This window comes from Theobroma umbraticum, unplaced genomic scaffold (genome assembly GCF_002168275.2).
Source record: "Theobroma umbraticum cultivar Fairchild unplaced genomic scaffold, ASM216827v3 scaffold_204.0, whole genome shotgun sequence".
Classification (NCBI taxonomy): Eukaryota; Viridiplantae; Streptophyta; class Magnoliopsida; order Malvales; family Malvaceae; genus Theobroma; species Theobroma umbraticum.
In genome coordinates this window covers 6,144,847-6,166,606 of record NW_018397267.1, presented here as the reverse complement: position 1 = coordinate 6,166,606, position 21,760 = coordinate 6,144,847, and the positions used below count along the sequence as shown (strand labels likewise).

At 34.6% G+C, this 21,760-nt stretch overlaps 3 protein-coding genes and 2 pseudogenes across 4 annotated transcripts; all 5 read left to right on the top strand.

The window, feature by feature from the left end:
* Nucleotides 1-1,619: 1,619 nt before the first annotated feature.
* LOC110424170 (inorganic pyrophosphatase 1-like) lies at nt 1,620-3,321 on the top strand. Its single transcript, XM_021438688.2, has 4 exons — nt 1,620-1,771; nt 1,863-1,984; nt 2,076-2,277; nt 2,712-3,321. Exons 1-4 carry the CDS (start codon nt 1,751-1,753, stop codon nt 3,072-3,074), a joined length of 708 nt encoding a protein of 235 aa, XP_021294363.2. The 5' UTR covers nt 1,620-1,750; the 3' UTR covers nt 3,075-3,321.
* Nucleotides 3,322-5,057: 1,736 nt separating this feature from the next.
* Nucleotides 5,058-6,566, top strand: LOC110424452 (inorganic pyrophosphatase 1-like; annotated as a pseudogene). The gene is made up of 4 exons (XR_016351741.1): nt 5,058-5,191; nt 5,297-5,417; nt 5,515-5,718; nt 6,059-6,566. The product of XR_016351741.1 is annotated as an inorganic pyrophosphatase 1-like (transcript).
* Nucleotides 6,567-7,979: 1,413 nt separating this feature from the next.
* On the top strand, nt 7,980-8,357 carry LOC110424407 (5-formyltetrahydrofolate cyclo-ligase, mitochondrial pseudogene; annotated as a pseudogene).
* A 716-nt stretch (nt 8,358-9,073) lies between these two features.
* RH20 (DEA(D/H)-box RNA helicase family protein) lies at nt 9,074-15,338 on the top strand. The gene is made up of 10 exons (XM_021439098.2): nt 9,074-9,374; nt 9,906-10,168; nt 11,155-11,334; nt 11,430-11,591; nt 11,787-11,941; nt 12,487-12,579; nt 12,856-12,941; nt 13,045-13,271; nt 14,352-14,585; nt 15,042-15,338. Exons 1-10 carry the CDS (start codon nt 9,319-9,321, stop codon nt 15,098-15,100), a joined length of 1,515 nt encoding a protein of 504 aa, XP_021294773.1. The 5' UTR covers nt 9,074-9,318; the 3' UTR covers nt 15,101-15,338.
* A 940-nt stretch (nt 15,339-16,278) lies between these two features.
* On the top strand, nt 16,279-21,760 carry LOC110424277 (WAS/WASL-interacting family protein). Its single transcript, XM_021438826.2, has 3 exons — nt 16,279-16,427; nt 16,617-16,814; nt 21,222-21,760. The coding sequence occupies exons 1-3, from the start codon at nt 16,385-16,387 to the stop codon at nt 21,542-21,544; spliced, it is 564 nt and encodes a 187-aa protein (XP_021294501.1). The 5' UTR covers nt 16,279-16,384; the 3' UTR covers nt 21,545-21,760.

Sequence of the window (21,760 nt, the reverse complement as noted above, 5' to 3'; positions counted from 1 at the left end):
GCATACAAAAGGCCAATATTGCTGGTATCCTAACAAAATCATGATACATCCACAAACTTTAGTTTTGAATTAGGTACCTTGTTCGTTTTAGTCTGTTGGCATAAATTTGTTAAAAATAGACATTACGTAACTTTTAATTTTAATATTTGAATATTTAATTTATTGATTAGTATATAATTATTTGTCTAAAGAACAGAATTTTAATTCTCTTTTTCAATTAAACCTATATTATAATAAGGTGGGAAAGGAGAGTGCAGTTGGGATGCATTAAGCAAGGGAATGATTAAAGATGTGTTTTCAGTTTCAAAAGGAACATAGCCAGCTTGCACCAATCAATTTGATATGTGTCATCCCTGATGCAATCAAGTCTATCTGAAAGAATTGTCTAATGTCCTCTTTATTTTAGTAAAAAATCTCAACTTGGCAAGGACAAGGAAAATCGCACATAAGAGTGGATCTATTGACACTTAGCAACTTGTTATGATCTTTAGGTTGGTTCCAAAACCATATCAATGCAAGCAACCTGACAAATGTTAGAGTTGTTCTCAAATCTTTATCTTTTAAATTTTCTTCAATTTTAATGTGTTATGTATAACTTCACATGATTCACTTTAATTTTAATAATATATGCTTTGTTTGAATAGGTCTTATTGATTACTCTTAGTCTTTTTTCCTTCTTTCTGGACAAGTACACAAACACATATTTTCAGCTCAATTAGGGATATTTGAAGAAGAAATTTCATGTTTTATTTGATGGGAAGGCGTTTAAGTTAAGGCAAAGCAAATGATGAATATATAGAATGGTAAACAAAGCTCCAATTTTTTTACTAAAAATGAAATGAAACACAAAATCATGAACACTGAGATAGCTTGATTTCTCTTTCTTCGTTTAGCTCACACGCCAATTCAATCAATGCCAGGATTAATTTCAGGGATATAACGTGTTGTGTCCACGTCCTTGTTCTTAAATCAATGTGAACCAGAGCAAGGTGGGCTCGAAAGCCTTGAAGCGTGGCAGCCACAAAAAGTGAAACGCAAGAATCAACAACTGAACCATTCCCAGAATATTCTCTGTGTTTGTAGCAAGTGCGTTTTCGAAGGTGGGCAACTGAATTTAGTTCCGCTAGAATATTCCCTTATTCCTCCCACCATTCTTTTGCTTCTGATAAACCTTAAACCGACAAATATTTAACCCCATGGAACACCCTTTTTACCCGTCCGATCCAGTGACCAAACTTGATTGACCACTTGGTCCAATCAAGGTCATCAACAATGGGTGATGTTGCTTGCATCAGAGGAACAGGTTACAAGCAGTCGTATCAGATTAGGATGGGTAGTCCAGAAAGCTTCCAGAAAAAAGGAAAAGGATTCTTCTGGCCTAATTCCTACTTACCTTTAAAACTCCCTCAAGTAATATTCCTTTGGCATAAAAAAAATCCATTGTTTAATAACTGTGTTATTCTCCACATGCACATGACTTTTTTCTACATATAAATACCCTGTCCTATTACGTTCATCTGTGCCAAGAAAACATTCAGAGTTCTTGAGTTTTCCATCCTACATCCATACTCTAAGCAAGAGATATTCTTTTCCCCTCTTGTTTTGCAGTTATTTGATTTTCTTTCAAAGAGATGGCTGGAATCGTTGTAGTTTTTGATTTTGACAAAAACTATCATCGACTGTGTGATAGTGATAACTGGGTTGTGATGAGTTGGGTTTTACCGACTTGTTCAACCAGCTTCTTCCTACCATGCCGTGGAATTCTCTCATGGTAAACGTCTGGAATTTTTGTTTCTCTTGTTTTGTCTTTAAAATAAATAGAACTCAATGTTTAATTATTTTCTTGTGGTATAAAATTACAGGATAGGATGATGAAGGAGCTTCACGCACAAGGAAAAACCATCGATGACATTGCTGAGGTACTGAAACGGACTCCTATACATCCTAGGATCGTCCCAGCTATTAAAGCAGCTAATGCTTTAGGGTATTTTTTTTTCCCTTTCTTTCTGCGCTCCTCTTCATATTGTTCCTGTGTATTTATGTTGGTACTGATCAAATTGATTTGTGGTTTTTAGATGTGAACTCAGAATCGTAAGTGATGCAAACTTGTTCTTCATTGAGACAATTTTGGAGCATCTTGGATTGAAGGAATATTTCTCTGAGATCAACACCAACCCCGGCTTTGTTGATGAAGAAGGAAGGCTGAGGATCTTCCCTTACCATGATTTCACCAAGTGTTCACATGGCTGCAACCTCTGCCCCCCTAATATGTGCAAGGTATCATATTTTTTTACCACTTAAAATGATTTAATTTCATTTTATGATACTTTTTTGTCAATCAAGACACCAAATCTTGTAGAAAGACTTGGTTTTTTCATATAAGTGAATAATTTTATGAAGGTTCTTTTTTGCCTGCAAATTCTAGAAAATTTTGTTAGTTGAAGGTATTCCACACGTACATAGTCAATTTCATCCCACTAGCTTGGAATTTTTATTTTTTAAATCTATTTTGATTTTAGACATATCAACCTCTTTTCTTGACCCCACTTAATCTATTCAACTAATGGTTCATATGAGGACTTAAATCATAACCATGATATTGACATGGGGCAACAATTTTTTTTTTTAAAATCATATAAATTTACAATCATGAAATATGATATATCAAGTGTCTTCAACTTCTAATTTTTGGCTTGTGCTTTGTGCAACAGGGGATGGTCATTGAAAGGATTCAAGCTTCTTTAGAGGGGAAGAAAAAAATTATCTACCTTGGAGATGGTAGCGGGGATTACTGTCCAAGCCTAAAGCTTGGAGAGGCAGATTACATGATGCCAAGGAAGAATTTCCCAGTGTGGGAGTTGATTTGCAGGAACCCTATGCTCATCAAGGCTGAGATTCATGAATGGTCTGACGGTGAAGAGCTTGAACGCCTTTTGCTGCAAATAATCAACATGATATCTGTAGAAGAAAACAAAGGCAGCTCTGCCCAACGGATCTCTGTTGACTGCAAACTGCAAACCATTTCAGCATCTACCCATGAGGCCCTGCCTCAAGCCCTGCCGGTTCCTCAGTAGAGAAATTGTTGGACAGATGCCAATGCTCATCGAATTACTGCTGAGTTGCTTATAGGGTTTTGATTGTCAGGCCTTATGCATTTTCTATAAAGAAAAGTGTGTTTGAAATAACTGTAAATAAATTTTTCCAAAGAAAATATGACTGGAAAATTGTTTCCAAATTAAATTCATCAATTCTGTTAAGAGATGTAATGGCTCTATTATTATGCCATATGTGCCAATCCATTGGTGACAATCATAAAACCAAGTGGACCAAAGTTATAGAGAAGATTATTCCTAGTTTTTTTTCTATCAGTTAAGAACCATACCGAGCTATTCTCAAAGTTTGGAATAGATCCCTTCTTTTGCAACTTGCTTTTAGCTGTGTTTCTTTTTGTTTTCTTTCTAAATACAAGAATACAAGTATGGTTACGTTTCTTCCAAGTTTTTGAAGATTAATGGATTAGTACTCATTATTCTGACTTGCTTCTTTATTGAACGATGATGTAGTGTTTGATTCTTAATATTTACGTACATTTCATAAATTTTCCTCTAAAAGAAAAAAAAATTAAAAAACAGAACCATAATCAAGGAGTAATGAAATCTTTTGATTTAAACATTACCCTCTGCTTTATGAATTATATAGAATCTAATCCATGCTCAAAACAAGTTCAGCTTAGGTTTGATCCATTATTTTCTTTTCCTCATCATATATACCATCCCTTGAGATGTCTAATGTCTTACACATGCCAAATGTAGATATATGTGTCCATTAGTTTAGTTTATATTGAAGGAATTATGCGTTAAGATTAATTTAATTTGATAATTGTGATGAACATTCCAATAAGGAATATTGCTATTTCTATAACTAGGAAGTTACTTAATTTTACATCAATTTTTGCAAAGCTTAAGTTTGGTTAAGAAGGAGAAGATTATATACAGTAATAGTCTAGAAAGGAAGGCACCGAAGTAAAACAAATCATATAAGGTTAACCTAACACTTCTTTTCACATGGCCCGCACCTCAGTTTTCGCATGTCCCCGTGTGCTTGAAAAAGAAAATATCAACGCCTCCACCGGTTATTGTGTTTTTCAACAAGAGTGGTCGCTCCGTACCATGTTGGATAAATAGCGTCAACCATGGAATACTTCGGTAATTGAATAAATAATGTATAACTTAATTACCTGCCCCAGGACCAAGGCTCAAAATCTTGACGACGCTACTTCTTTATTCCGGCCATCATAGAGCCCTCCAATCTAAGGTGCACCTTTCAAAGTATATATTGGGAATATGAATATAATGTGTACTTATATATATAGATTTTATTCTAATGATAAAAGATTGATTCAAAAGAATAAGAATAAAGTATAAATTTATATATATCTTAAAAGATTATATATGTGATATGAAAGGTTTATTAAATTTGAAGCTATAAATGACAATGTTATTTATATTTATGATTATAAATAAATATAAATTATCTTTGATTGTATAACTCAAATCCCAAACATATATAAGGCTTAGGATCAGAAAGTAACTTATAAGTTCAAATAAACTAACTTAATTTCAAGCTGGAAATAAGAACAGTATACCCTTTTTGAAGGCATTTCGCATGGCATATTCTCAATATTCCTGCTTTTCTGTCATAAAAGCAGTTGGTTAATTAAAACCACAGCAAACAAAATCAGACTATTAATATTTAAAATCATTTGAACTCTCAACTGTCAGCATATTGAGGAGTCAATATCACACCCAAAGAAAAACACACGCTTATGAACTTTCGTGGCACCGCGTAATAGCAAATATGAGGCACTTGTGTTTGACTGTTTAAAGAATATTGAAAGAAAATCACAACCCTTCATCTTGAAATTCACAATCTATAAATACCTTCCCTTTCTTCTATAATCCAAAACATAGCTTAAACCTCAAGCTAATATCCTCCTCTTTTGTGATCAAAATCTTTTTCTTTTGTCCACTAAACTTTGTTTCATTATTCATCATCCAATGGCTGATATATTGTGATTTTGATTTGATAAAACATTATCGATTGTGATAGTGATAACTGGGTGTTGGATGAATTGGGTGCTACAGATTTGTTCAACCAACTCCTCCCCACTATGCCTTGGAACCCTCTTATGGTTAGTCTTGTTTTTTTTTCTTTTCTTACTTTGCATTTTCTTGCTCTAGTTTTTCTTTTCTTTCTCGAAGTAAAGTAAGCATAATTTTGGCTATTTTTCTAATAGGATCGAATGATGAAAGAACTACATTCACAAGGAACGAAAATTGAGGACATTAAAGCTGTTCTTAAAGGACCCCGATACATCCTCGAATCATCCAGGCCATTAAATCGGCTTATGCTTTAGGGTATGTATGCATCTTTTGCTCTTTGTATATAGTTTTCCTTTCTGGCCTTCTAGCTAAAAAATACTGAAAGTTTTGGTGGGAACGATGTTATTTTCAGATGTGATTTGAAGATTGTAAGCGATGCTAACGTGTTCTTCATTGAGACAATCTTGAAACATCATGGCCTGAGGGAATACTTTTCAGAGATCAATCAAACCCCGGTTTCGTTGATCAAGAAGGCAGGCTACGTATCTTCTCTCATCATGATTTCACTCAATCTCCTCATGGATGTCATCATCCCTGCCCTCCAAATATGTGCAAGGTATGTAACTTTTTTAACTTAAAAATAGTAAATAACAAGGAATCATGCATGCATCAAAGTTCTAAATATGTGTTTCTTGCCAACGAAAAAGCACTGTAGACATGCCTTTGATGTGGATCTAATCAAATGCATTATTGTAATATCTTTTGACTTTATTTTCTTTTTCACCCTGCATTTGTGTTTCAATATCTTACAGTATAGAAAGAACTATGTTTGGTGGATCATGACAAATCACATGATTTTACGAAAAAATTACCTACTCGTAATCAATCTCAAAGTATGATTATTAGCTGCAACATAATTTAATGCTATTAATTGAATATGATTTCTTACTTGATAGGGTACTGTGATTGAAAGGATTCAAGCTTCTATGTCCATGGAGGGGAAGAAAACAATAATTTACCTTGGTGATGGGGTTGGTGATTTCTGCCCGAGTTTGAAGCTTGCAGATGGAGACTACGTAATGCCAAGGAAGAATTTCCCTGTTTGGGACTTGATATGCAAAAACAGGAGGGTAATGAAGGCAGAAATATGCGAATGGAGCAATGGAGATGAGTTTGAGCATGTGTTACTCCACCTTATCAGCAGGATTTCCATTGATAGAAACAACAGTGACAATGCTGCTCGGCTGCGTTCAAATGATTGCAAACTCCAAACACTGCCAGGCGCTGCCCAAGAAAAAGCCTTCCCCCATGCCCTTTATGTTCCTCATTAGAAAGTAAAGTTGTACTTAATATGGCTGATGCCAAAGGTTAGCAAGTTAATTTCTGACAATTTTATGTCTTTGAGCTTTGGAGAATGTAGTAATCTATAATTTTGGATTAGGGCCGAAGCTAGCAAATATTTTATTGGAGGCGAAAGATGAAGAGAAATAAAGATTAAAAATTTTTAAAATTAATACGTTTAACTTAACCAATAATAAAAAAATTCATAATAGATAATAATCATATGCAATATGTAAATAAAAAATAATACAAAAAAGGTTGAAAACGAAGAGGATGATCGGAGATGAGGATAATTAAATATTTCTTAAGAATGGGTTGACATGATTTACGTTTGAAATAAATACAGATGAATTTTATCTATTTAATTGATAAGAAATTTTTATATCATTGGTCATAATCTAATATCAAGTTTTACATAAAAAGTATCAATTTCACTTTAACTTTGAATGTTTTGAATCACATTGCTCTTATTCATGAGTTGAAGCATTGAGATTTAGTAGCTCAAGTATAAGAGAATGATTTGAACGATTTATATTTTTTTTAAAAAAATTTGTCAATTGTTTTTAATTTACTCATCCTTTAATTAAACCTAAAAAAAATTAATTCAACATCTAATATTCTTTTTTTATTTCTATTTAAGCTTAAAATACTAAATATAAAACTATAATGTATAAAATATAAATGATTAAATAAGATACAGAGAATTTCACATAATATTAAATATATAAATAGTTAAATAATATAAATAAAAAAATAAAAAAAATTACTTATTTTTAATTTCACACAATAGTAGTGAGTGTTGTTGTCATTCCTTATTCAAGCTCATAAATCTCATAAACCATAAAATCAAGTGGCGACCAAAGTTACAGAGAAAAGATTATTCTTTGTTTATCGGTTAAGAACCATACCAAGCTATGGAGATGAGTTTGAGCATGTGTTGCTCCATCTTATCAGCAGGATTTCCATTGACAGAAACAACAGTGGCAATAGTACCGCTCAGCTGTATTCAGTTAACTGCAAACGCCAAACAATGCCAGGCGCTGCCCATGAAAAGGCCTTCTCCCATGCCCTTGATGTTCCTCATTAGAAAGTAAAAGTTGTAGTTAAAATGGCTGATGCCAAGGCTTAGCAAGTTAATATCTGACAATTTTGTGCCTTTTAGTTTTGGAGAATGTAGAAATCTACAGTTTTGGATAGTAGAGAAACGTCAATTAAATTGAGTAGCAAAGTATTTTCTTTTATCAAAATAACATAATTAATTTGGGGTATTCTAAAATATAGTTTGCAAAGGAATTTATACCCTGAAATTGCATTTTTGGTCAATGAGAAGGCAGGCAGCTTCTGATTTAGTGGCCAAGTGACTGAGGCTATATAGAGCATTCACAACATCAAAAGCATGTAGATTATCAGCAATTTCAGCAGAAAATGGAAAAGCTAGTTTTACTTTTTAACATATAGCTAGTGATTGGAGTAGTGTGCAGTTTTACAAAAGAATTGCATTTGATGGGGGAGAACATGCATTATAAAATAATAATCATGAAAGTTTCACCCTTTCCAACACCTTCTCTCCCTCAAAATCAATATGAAAAAAGGGGAAAGTTTACACCTCCCACATCCACACTTATTTGTAGTGGCGATGCAGACCGTGGGGTACCTACATGGCTTGCATCAGAAAAATCTGGAAGCCGTCTGGGCAGTAGTGAGGGTTACTATGATTTGTTCCTAAAGAACTATCAAGAGCTCACGAAGAAGAGGAGATGGAAGCAGCCCCTCCTCATTGGATTGTCATATTCTGTGCAAATTATGGAGGAAGGAGCAATGCCTGTTACTCCCTTTGACATTCCCGTGGATGCTCTTGTATCTCCAGCTGGTTTCACTCCAACAAGCACAGCTGCTTTGAGGAGATGTGATTGAGCAAAGCTATCTCTTTTCTGTAGCATAACATGTGTGTTTCGCTGATTTGGAAGCTGGCTTCTAATGAAAATGAGAAAAAAGAAAATTGGAAATATAGTGGATCAGGGTGTTTTTCCATGCTTTCTTTATCATGCTGTTGAAAGCATTAGTCTGGCTGCGTCATGTACTTCGAGAGAGCGCATTCAATCGTGACAGGAGAGAGTATCATGATAGCCAACCACAGTCAACTTGCCTGGGAGGTTCTTCATCAAGAGTCTTGCACTCAAGAAGCTTCCCAGGCTGCCTTCATATTGCTTCTGCTGCTTCTATGGGCAACAGGAGTAGTTCGCTGGGCAAAATATCGTACCATACCAATGAAATTTTTGTATAGTTCCCAACTACATATGCTTTTTTTTTTCCTTTATTTCTTCTATTCATAAATTCATGTCTCGTTGGAAGTTGTATGTTCTTACGTGCTATTGAGGAACAATTTATTTTGCAAACAAACAAAAAATGTAACCTGAAATTTGTAAAAACATTATAAATTCATAAGTGTTACAGAATACTTAGATACGTAAAAAATGATTCAAAAAAAAGGGGCAAAACAGTAATTCAAATGAGAATCTTAGGTACAACAGCTTATAGCAGGAGGGTGAACGGCAGTGACAGTGAGTTACATATGTATCCACATGTCATTTTTTGAATGGAAGGTTTTAATTTCTCATCCGTAGGCTTAGCGCACAGACAAGGCAAAAAGTACAACACGCTTCATCACGAGAGGGAAAGCTTTTCTTTCTTTCTTTCTTTCTTCTTCTTCTTCCTCCCGATAGGAAAAAACAAAAAAGCTGTCTGAGAAAAGCCCTCTCACTTAAAACCCTAAACCATAAATTTGCAAGAAAGACAGCAGAGATAGCACTCATTCTTTTTTGGTTACATTAATATTGACCAAGTTTTGATAATATCACCGACAGTAGCAGACGATATGAGTCGATATGATAGCCGCTCCGGCGATCCCGCCTCCTACCGCGACCGTAGAAGGTAACTACTCAAATTTTTGCATTTCCCTAAATTTTAATGTAATTCTCGTTTTTTTTTTTTATGTTTAAGTTCATTTGATGTTTCCTTTTTCCTATCTAGATTAATTCATTCAATTCATTACTCTTTTGTCCCCTAAATTACTGAATTAGAACTGATATTCTTGTTTATTTTTAGTTTTAGCTATGTTTTTTAATCTGGGTTTCGCATTTCTTTAGTTTAGCTTGGCTTAAAACTGAAGACTGATAAATTTTAATTGAATTTGCTTCTGTTAAATGTTTCAATGAATTTTATGTTGTTTTAGCTACCCATTGCTCTAAAGGATTAATTTTTAAGTTCAAATACAGTGGCATTTCAGTTGTTTTAACATAATGGCATAAGGCCATTAGCAACTTCTCATATCTAAAATTGTAGTACTATGAAGTTTCTGGTCTCCTATCTGATTTTGTACTACTTTGAAGTTTCCGTTTGTTTGTTTTTTTTTTTTTGTTTGAAAGGAAGTTTCTGTTTGTTTAATTTAGTATGTTGGTATAGTGACTCAGGGTTTGGTGGGGCTTCAGCATATGGCGGTTCGATGCGGTCCTCGAGCAGAAGGGATTATGATGGTGCTGAACCTCCTAGGAAGTTGGATTTGGATGGATTGACTCCTTTTGAGAAGAATTTTTATGTTGAGTCGCCGTCGGTGACGGCAATGTCGGAAACGGAGGTGGAGGAGTATCGGCAGCGGAGGGAAATTACAGTTGAAGGTCGTGATGTTCCGAAGCCCGTAAAGAGTTTTCGCGACATGGGATTTCCCGGTAATTTGTTGGTTCTTTTAATAAGTCCAGCATATTTAGTGTTTGATCCAGACATAAATTGTCAACCAATCAGCATTTTTAGTGTATTGTTGTAATGATTTTTCTCATCAGTAATTAAAGTTAGTTATTTCAATATCAAATATGATGATTGGACAAGCCAAGAATGTATTAGTTGTTGTAATGAAGAACATTAGTTCTGTTTACTTAATCTTAAAGATTAAAAGTGAAGGGCACTCTATAGTTTTATTATTTAATTCTGTTGTTTATCTAACATAGAAAATAACTGAAATTGTATTGACTATAGTTTTTTAGTCACAGGTGATAATTGCTCTTTAAAGTGAAGGCACTCTATCTAATTTTGCACTATTTTAAAGTTTCTATTGTTTAATTCTGTTTACTAGACAGCCATTGTATTGACTATAGTTTTTTTGTCACAGCTTCTGATCTTTTTCATGTATGATCACTTTTATAAATGATGTCTAATTAGAATTAGTGCTAACGAATAGTTAATTAGAAGGATTTTTTTTTTTCTTGAGTGAGCTTAATAGAAGACTTTGATGTTATATTATTTGTTGCTAGTAGTTATTCAAATGCTCACAGGGCAGTGGTTATCTCTTGCCTTTATGGATGTACTCCTTTGGGGAGTGAATTAGGCTCATCTCAAACCTTCATTTCCTATATCTTCATAGATATGCTCTTTTTGCTTCTAGATGTTAAATCACAGGTGATGCTACTGCTGCCATGTTATGAATTGTTTAATCAGTCTAAAGAGTTGTTTTTGTTGTGTCTAATATATTTTGCATATACATTTTATTATCAATGTAAAAAGATGATTGTTTTGATGGTTAAGGAGAAGTTATTACTTTCTAAGCGTTTTGGGTGTTTCTTGGTTATATGGAATTTTACTTCTGTATTTGAAAATTATCAACTTGCTCTCTTCATAGATTCTTCTGTGGTGATAATTGATATTCTTTTCTTGTTGCCAGAGTATGTGCTGCAAGAAATCACAAAAGCTGGCTTTGTTGAACCAACACCTATACAAGCTCAAGGCTGGCCAATGGCTTTGAAGGGCCGTGATCTCATTGGGATTGCTGAAACTGGCTCGGGGAAGACTCTTGCCTATTTGTTACCTGCAATTGTCCATGTTAACGCACAACCAATTTTAGGTAAAAGAATAACTTGCAATTGCCCTTAATTGTTGTCAGCATGTTTCCGTTAATTGGGAGGGAATAACTCTTGGCCTTTTCCTATTTTCTTTTAGCTCCCGGAGATGGCCCAATTGTATTAGCTTTAGCTCCAACGCGTGAACTTGCGGTTCAAATACAACAAGAGGCTGCTAAATTTGGTGCATCATCTAGGATCAAGAATACATGCATATATGGTGGGGTTCCAAAGGGACCTCAAGTGCGTGATCTCCAGAAAGGCATGTTGTAATATGCTTGGGTGACTGTTTTATTGTGTCTTGTAGTTGCTGAACTGCTTCTATTCTCTAATGCATGATAATTAAGTTTAAGATTCTCTTTCTGACACATTTATTAGTAATTTAAATGGAGTTATCTTTGGTTTGTAATTGCCTACACTAGTTACTAATGAAAATGTTAATTATTTGTTGGAACAGGTGTTGAGATTGTTATTGCTACACCAGGGAGGTTAATAGATATGTTGGAGTCACATCACACAAACTTGCGAAGAGTTACTTATCTAGTCTTGGATGAGGCAGATCGGATGTTAGATATGGGATTTGAGCCTCAGATACGAAAAATTGTTTCTCAGGTCTTTGTTCTCACCTTTCTCTTTCATTTTGTTCTCTCTCTGTCTTCCCGCGTCATACACTTTCTTTTTATGTATGAGAACGGTATATTGTGGGCGTAATGGTTTATCTTCCTCTCTTCTTTAATCTTAATCATTAATCTTTTTATGTCACTCAAGTATTGCACTTCAAGGAAACAAGATGTCAGACTTACTATTTATTCTTTATTCTTAATTTATCCAATTGATGTGGTGAAACTTAAGTCTTTAGGGTGATAAGATTGTTGATTTCAGAAGTCTAAGCTAATGCTTTCAGAGTGCATAAAATAGAGGCTTTGCCTTGATTTCTGATACAATGCAGCCTCGCATCCCCCAGAAGGAAAATGAATTAAAAGGACAAAATCAGAGGGGGAAGGTAGTGTTAGTCTTAAACCTTATTGGTGATTTAGCTAAGAATATGCTCATGTAGAGCCTGTGTTGTTTTGTATAAGCAGCGAAATGTATTGGCCCCATCAAACCCTCTACCTCACCACCGATTGCTCTGAGTGGTACTTATGTGTTATATGCAGATCCGTCCTGACCGCCAAACATTGTACTGGAGTGCGACTTGGCCAAAGGAGGTTGAACAGTTGGCAAGGCAGTTTCTTTACAACCCATACAAAGTAAGAAACTTTATAGTTTTGTTAATATTTAATTGGCTTCTTCTGTGAGCAGATGTCATCTTTAATGCGGATGTGATTTTTAATCTATCATCTAGTTTAGGTTCTTTTATTTTTATTACTTAGGATTTCTAGTCTTTCCTAATATAATTCATGGCTTCTGAAATGTGGTAATCTGATTTTATGGTATAAGTACTTTTAAGGACCTTTGCTATTTAATTTGTTGTGTCCGAAGCTAAGCTCTTTACTTAGTTGATTGTTTCCTTGGACTTTGTGCAGGTGATAATTGGATCTGCAGATTTAAAAGCTAACCATGCAATTAGCCAACATGTTGACATTGTTCCTGAGAGTCAGAAATATAGCAAGTAAGACCAGTTTACATTGTTCCTATGGTTTTGAATTCTTTTAATGTTAACATATGGGATGAAATATATCGAGGATGTTTATTGATCTGTCTTGATGTTCCAGATTGGTGAAGCTGCTGGAGGATATCATGGATGGTAGCAGAATTTTGATTTTCATGGATACCAAGAAAGGTTGTGACCAGATCACTCGGCGACTTCGCATGGATGGTTGGCCTGCTCTCTCAATTCATGGAGATAAAAGTCAAGCAGAAAGGGATTGGGTCCTCTCAGAGTTTAAAGCTGGCAAGAGCCCTATAATGACTGCAACAGATGTTGCAGCTCGTGGTTTAGGTATGTATATTCATTAAATGCCTATTTTGTGCCTTCTTTTAATTAAGTGTATGGCTTTTTTCTTGTAATTTGACTAGGATTTATGCCTCATGTGTCTTCTTTGTCAGATGTGCCCAATTTACTGCTGTTATTACTTTATAAGATATAGTACTTCTTTAGTTATATTTTAATCCACCAGAAATCGCTTTTCTGATAAAGTTCTTTGTTTCCATCAGATGTGTCTTCTATTTGTAACTTTCTATGATTAGATGTTTGAATGCCATTTCCTTTTAGAACATTTTGTCAAAAGATATATCAGATGGCAGGCCCATTTTAATTTGCTTTTTCTTATGTATATTGATATTTTATTGAATGTTTTTCTTTTCCTTTTTGAACTCTTTATACTTGAATCTTGCATCTGATATCTGCCAGCTAGTAATGTTGATAAATCCATTTTTTTAGTTGTCTGAAACAACACCTGTTTAAATTGTTGGAGTTCTTAATTATTGCCGCTTAGCTAATACCCAAAGGTCTCATTACCATATCCATTGCTTCTTTTTTATGTTAACAAATCATTATTTTAGCCATAGCCATTCATTTTCATTATGTTGACGTTTTAGTAGCACTGGTCATGTATCAATTTATTTTTTTGTCATAACTCATATGATGCATGTACAGCATGCATGTGCTCTATCCTGATTTTGCAAGGCTTATCATTTTTCCTTTGCATGTAGCTTTAGTGAACGAGGGATGGTCTTCTTAATTAATTAAATTGTGATTATGATGAGATTTTTAGCTTGAATTTTGAGGATTATCCTTAGGTTTTTATTTTTGTTGGTATCCAACATCCGTATTGTTGCATGCAACTCCTTGTTGCCATTTGTTTGGCTAGTATGAGTGCTTTGATTCCTTTTACGAAATAGAAAGTCACATGGGAGTTTGGGGTAATCTGGCTTGCCTTAGGCTTGACAGAAAGAACCACTTACATGTTTAGAATGACGAATGGGTGCAAAATTCTGGCTTGCTACATTTTCAGAAAGGGGAGTGTTAACTCTGCTGGCCTCAATATCTTGATTACTTATTGTTTTGGTTTGGCGGCAGATGTGAAAGATGTGAAATATGTAATCAATTATGACTTCCCGGGATCGCTAGAGGATTATGTCCACCGTATTGGTCGAACAGGAAGGGCTGGAGCAAAAGGAACTGCCTATACTTTCTTCACAGCTGCAAACGCCAGATTTGCAAAAGAACTTATTGTCATACTTGAGGAAGCTGGACAAAAGGTCTGCCCTGAATTGGCAGCGATGGGACGTGGTGCACCTCCTCCACCATCAGGTTAGTCTTTCTTTCCTTTTTTGCCAACACATGAGGTTAGTTTACTGTAGTTCTTTTGGACATGCAGGCACATGCACACGTTGCCACATTTTGAGGCAGCAGCAAATTAAATGTCAATTGAGTGATTTTCGTTTATTTTCATTGCTCTTGCATATCTAGAGACCTGATTCATAAAGGGACCATTAGAAAACACTAGGGATTGCTACCCTGGTGTTATGTGATCATTGCTGTGTTTCTTCACTTCAAAATAAGTAAATTCTTACTGAGCTACATTTTGCTATGATGGCTGGTGATTACGTAAGAAACTTCACTGGTGTGGTAGGAGCTAATTTGAGCTGATTGAACGGCCTGATACTTGATTTTTATGCATTAGTAGACATGTCTGGCATGATGTGTACGAGTTCCCAAACTTGATACATTATTGCCCATATTCATTTTGTTTATCTGATGATACAGGTCACGGTGGTTTTCGAGACCGAGGTAGGGGTTATGGTAGCAGTCGCCCACGGAGCTGATTAATGAGAAGATCCCCACGAGGGGAAAATTGTAAGACTATGAGGGTACAGTGTAGTGTAGACATATTTCGTTTGACTGTCACTGCTATTTTTCAGGGTTCAACGGTCTTACTGATAGGACTAGCGGGAAGAGTAAGTACAGATGGAACTTGTAAATGAACTCTGTATTTACTCTCTGATAATCCATTTTTTTCTCCATTTAAGCAAAGAACTCATGAGCGACACAATTTGAGTTGCATTGTATTGGCCTTGATCATCTCATCCTTTTTGATTTTGAGGAAAGTAGAGATTATGAGTCAAATGTTCAGATGCTGATAACGTGATGTTATCAATGGATGACTTGTTGCATATAACCGCAAAGCTACTTATTTGTGTTAAATTTGGGGATGAGGGAGGATGGGAGAAAGGTTTTTCCATTTCGTTTTTACCTTTCAATACTAATCTTGTATTGCATTCAAATGGGGATTGGATTTCTAATCGGAAGGAATACCCTTTTTACTACATTTCTTATCGTCTTTTACCTCTACCATATCATTCGAATTGCTTTAACTTTGTTTAATCTTACAATCGTAACTTTATAACCTCACTCCTGTCCCATCAATCAAGAGTAACCCAAATCTACCTCTTTGATTTAAAATAATATAAATGTAGTCTTAATGTTTGAGAAAGTTTTTAAATTATTTAGAAAATTTAAATAAGTTTTTTTTAGATTAAATAGATTTTTATGGGTGACGATAGATTAATTTTTATTAATTAAAATATTATTTGTTATTTTATATGTACGTGATATTAATATAATATTGATAGGAAAGAAAAATGATTTTTTTTAAAAAAATAATGCTTTGATTAAATATAATTAAAAATATTTTATTTAAAATTTATGAATAATTCAAAAATTTATTAAGTATTATGTCTATAAATTTATCTACCTCTTAGCCGAAGGCTTCAAATGTTAAGCAAAAATTAATTAATAAGTCATTTGCATATGTTAATTATGATAAATCAAGCATTTCTTCAAAAATTAAAAAAAAAATCAATGACTTTTCACTAGCATTAGGCATACGTTTTAAATTCAGACGTGCAAATTAACCTTAAGATAGTGGTGTTTCAGAGTAAACGAAAGTGCAACTAGAAACTAACTAGTTCCGTCTAAAGCTTAGATTAGTTGCTTAATATTTACTTAAATTAATGTGGTGGCTTGCCAATTAGTCAAGGCATAGCTGCGTGGGCATACCAGGGAAACGTCAGGGGGCAGAGAAGGAAGAAAAGGAACCTCACCTAGCAATGAGCGAAGGTCCAAAGCTCTACACCAACAAACCTAAAAAAGGTGGAAACAAAAAACACAAACTAATCTCGAAACCCATCATTCTTTTGTACTTGAATTCCTTTGGTTTTAAACAAAAAGTAATCTTCCTTTTTAACCTTTTTTTGGTCCGAGCTTTCTTTGCTTCTCAAATAATAGAGGTTTATGGGTGTCAATAATTTGATTCCTTTTTCTCGATCGCAAAAACTACAGCTCAACTGAAACAATTCCAAGAGCAACGAAAAGGAAAGGATTTGGCTTCAACATCATCAGCTGCAGCAGCATCATACACAATGGGTTCTCAGACTGCTGCAAATCCTCCACCACCACCTCAGCCTCCAAAAGAATCGTTTGCAAGGCGTTACAAGTTTCTTTGGCCTCTTCTCTTGGCTGTCAACCTTTCTGTTGGAGGTCATTTCCTTTCTTTTGAAATTGTTTAATGCTTAGGAGTTTAAATGAGTTCTTTTCAATTTGGCTTGAATGTTGATTTTTATGCTTGTTGAATGCATTGCTTGATTCTGTTGTCTATGGGTAATTTGTTGTTGGAAAGAAGTTTAGGTCTTAAGAGGTTAATATGCTGGAGAACTTTTTTGACCGATCATATTGATTGACCATAGTTCAGTTTGAGAGTCAATAAATATATTTGAGCGTTAAGAATTTGTTAAATGCTCTGTTTATTTGGTTTGAACATCAGGGGAGCACCCATACTCTTTTGAATATGGACTTTTCTTTGTGGCTTCTGTTGGTTATGTGGTGTTTGCTAATTACCGTTTTTGATTGACACTCTTCGTGTGCGACAAGAATGGTCAAATATCAATGAGGGATGGCTAACAATGTGCTAAGGATTGACAATTTAAGTAGAGCTGATAAAATCCCAAAGCATCCAAAGTCATGTATGTGTATGTTACAAACCTTCTGATTGGCATCGGTAAGTGGTTTTGAATAAGCAAACATGCCCTGAAGAAAAGTTGGTGTGGTAGTTTAGCAGTGACTAAGAGGTTGCATTACAAGACAGGTTTTCCTTGTGAATTATTAAGTACATGATACACCCCCTGATTATAATTCTTCTTTGTTGCTTTCTAATAACCATGGAAAATGTATGGTGTTGTGTGACACGTTTTTTTTTATACATATTCAGTTATTTTTTTTCCCCTTTTCTAGCTAACTGTAAGCCTTCTGTTCTTCGATCATCTGTTGTCTCAAGTGTTTGCTAGTAACAATATGCGCTGCATGACACCTATGAGTGCTGATGTTGAAAAATTGACCCTAGGCTTAGTTTGTTGAAGGTTGCTTAAAATTTGCTCCTTCACAATTTATCTCGGCATGCTACAGTGTTACAAATATATCTAAAGTCTTAACTAACTATTCTGTTTAGATAGTGGATGCCTACGTTGAATGAAGACTTATTTAGCTGTTGATATTTATCTAAGAAACTTGGGCACCCCCAAATTTGGCAAATAGTCTATTTGTTCCATTGCTAGAGGGTCCTAGGAATCTTAAAATTGTCTTTTTGGGCATGATTATTTACTGCTGAACCATATCTCTATAGTGGAGTAGCAAATAAGAAGGCATCTTTGCTTGTTGAATACTTCTATTAGGTGTAAACCTGGTTTGGTGTGTTTAAGGGGTGTAATATACACACACACACACAAACATACCCATACTATGTTATGTTTCAACTAGAAATTTTCTAGCTTTCTAAGCTTTCAAAGTAGCATTGGTTAAGGTTATGTTTCTCTACATGTGAGGAAGGAAGGTAAGAATTTATATTAAGGCCTTAAAAAATCCTGCAATTATGTTAGGGACATATGAAGTGAAAGTAAATACTTTTAATTTAAAGTTTCCATTCCTTGTATCTATTAGATTAAGCATATGACGGTCTTTGTCTATTGCAGGAAGGGCAAGAGTGATAAGCTCTTCAAGTGCGTTCTCATTTGTTTTGTTTGAGATACATTGATTTAAATCAACAATTTTGGATTTAGTTTACCCTCCTTCTATGGATTAATTGGGAATTACTAAAATATTTGCAGGTTATAGCTCTCATCATAATCAGATCTAGAAGTCATACTTAGGTGCAGAATGACTTGGAATTATAATGTTAATAATTGTAGGTGATAGCTGTCATAAAGATTTTGCTTAGGAAAATAAATGTATTGTGCTATTTGAGAGTATGTATGTGCTACATCTGGAAACTAGTAATATAAGGGAGATAAGTGTATTTGTCTTGAGCAATGTCTTGAAGTAAAATGCACCCAAATTGAATCTTAAAGATATATTGTGGAGATGTTCCAGCTTAAGTTAGTACTGTGTCTGTTGTACCTTCAGTGATTTGAATGATACCAATGCAGAAGACAGAATCTGGATGATCTAAATGTTTTTAATACTGAAGGTTGGCCATAGCCCATGAATGCCAATAATATGTTCAGAGTTGGACTCTTGTGAGGATTCTGGAAGGATACCATTAAGGCTTTTATTAGTTGCTGCTTTTACTAGTTTTTGCTATTTCTTTTCTGCATCCTCAAACTTGTTATAAAGCAACAGCAAATGGTAGGGTATAAAATCATAATTGATTAAAAATGAGTAAATAGTTAAAAGGTACCACCAATTCTGACATAATTGCTTCCCATAAAAGTAAAATCATGTTCCAAGAAAATTAAAGTTTCTTTTCCTACACACTGAAACTTTGACTTTTAAATCTTCAAAAATGTTAGTTGCTTTTGCAACAGAATGCACTTTTTGTTTTTGCTTTTGGAAGTAAAGTGTGAGTAGCAAATGCAACAATCAAATGGAGCCTAAGAATGCTAATAATCTATGAACATAGATGTGGTGCATTGCATTATTTATGCACCTTTGGTAAGAGAATTGCTTCACAGATCTTCTCTAAAACAATCAAAAACTATTCTGCTGAGTCATAATTACTTATTTTCTTTATTGGATAAACATATTAATGCTACCAATATGATGACATGTTAAGCATATGTCTCAATTTGCTTCATGGTTTGATGCAAAAGATATGGAAATGATAAGCAATTTTGTTATCCTTGTGCCTAAGATTTTGAGATATGATGAAAATGAAACCATTGCACCAATTTTGACACTCTAAGCATGATAAGGTGAGTCTGCAACTTTGAATTTCTCTCTTGTTCAATCATATCCTAACACAACTCAACTTAACCCAGCCATAATCCTAGTGCTTGGGATTGGTTATAGGTTCTTTGTGTATTCTTCTCTGTTTGGAAGAATACTTTTGGTGTACCATTTAGCACTGATCTATTGTTATGTTTTAGTACATGTAACTGAATGAGTAATTACTTCACAATTAGAGAATAATTTATCTTTTACTTGTTGAAGTGACCAACCATACACTTCAGACCTTCACATAGAACAACACATTGTGATAAGTAAAGGAAAATATCATCTTTAGGAGTAGAGATGATGAGTTGGCACGTTCTAATACTATGATAATTTCTCCCAAGCAGATTATTTTTCAACTATTTAAATATTTAGTTAAGCTACAGAGATGGAAACATCAGCTAATTTCTCTGGTTTTCACCCAAAAGAGGAGCTTTGGTTTATGTAGAGATATAAACGAGTACCGCTTAAGTTGGGTGTATTTACAATCTAAGGGTTATTGGATGAATGCAGTTAAATATTTTTAGTAAATTGGCTGGAATTAGCATTCATTTTGGGGGTTAGTAAATGTCTGTATGCAAACACCATGTTGTAGTATTCTGTTCAATACATATTACAAACTCAAGCACCGAGCATTATGCAGTAATTATCTCCGTATTCTTCGGGGCTTATAATGATGATGATGAGCGAAAATATTCACAATTTGTCCCCTGCACCTACCTACACAATGACTGCTTAGCTGCTGGTTGATTATATATGTGCATCAACATATTAGTGATCAGTTGCAAACTGTACGAGTCATAAGTTAGCTAATGGAAGATTACAGGTGTAGTTGATTGCTATAGCGTTCATATAGCAATTACTTTTAGGTGAAAGTTGAACTTGTAGTCTCCAATCAGTGAAAGCATATCTTTTATGCTCTTTTTAGTGTCAATATAGCAATTACTTTTAGATGAAAGTTGAACTTGTAGTCTCCAATCAGTGAAAGCATATATTTTATGCTCTTTTTAGTGTCAATAGAGCAATTACTTTTAGATGAAAGTTGAACTTGTAGTCTCCAATCAGTGAAAGCATATCTTTTATTTGCTTTTAGTTTTGTCTCTAGCTTTTTGCACTGATGATTACCGACAGAGAGCCTGAATTACGTTTAAAAGAGATGAAAATGAGCAATTGCTCATTGGTAGTAAAGAATGTCTTGATATGTTGTCTCTGGATTTCTTTCCAGTGTTGTGTTCCTATAATTACCAATAGTTAATGATAATAACCTTTAGATGCGAATAGGACTAGCTGGTTTTAATGAGCTCTAACTTTTCTTTTTTCTCTATATGTGTTGTTTAGTTAAGGAGCACATCTTGATTGCTTTTGGTTGTCAAGCTGTAGTAATTAGCATTAACAGTTTGTTTTGTTTTTCATGGTATCTGGTTATATTTACAGTTTCATCTTTTTATCTTGTCTGACAGAATCATATTTTGTATTGTGGTCCATCCCACCAACTTATGACACCTGGTCTTTCCTTCTTCCTTCAACCCCCCTCCCCTGGTCCCAAATCAACTTTTTAATCTTATTTTCTTTTTAATATTGTCAAACTTGTGAATGTTGGAGGTTTTAGGTGGGGTTCTTGACAGTTTAATTTCTCAGAAACATGATTTGCAGCTTGTCTGATAGAAATTTGTATGATTGATGCAGCTTACCTTTTCATGAGAACAAGGAAAAAGGATACAAGCATAACTGATGAAGATGTTGCAAGAGATGTTGGTGCGACTCCTGTTTCAACTACAGATGTCACTGCTCCTCCAGTTACTGAAAAGCCCTTACCTTCACCATCCATTACACAACTTGTGAAGTTGGTTGAACCCATTCCTGAGAGCCAGCAGCGTGAACTTTTTAAGCATATACTGGAAGAGAAAAGGAAAATCAAACCAAAAGACCCTGAGGAGAAGAAGCGCCTTGATGAAGAGAAAGCCATACTCAAACAATATATTCGAGCAGAATCCATTCCTCGGATATGACTGATAACGCTTTGTTTAAAGTTCGATATGAACTTTTCTTTAAGTATTTTGGAAGTTTAGTTTCCATTCTATTGAATTTCAAGTTCTCTTGTTTTAATATTTTGGTTTGGTAAAATCTGCAAGAAATTGTATCATTTTCTTGAGAAGTACTTTCCTAGTATAATTGTCACCCTGTAAATTTCACACAAAGGGTAATGTTCGTGACAATGTTGCCTA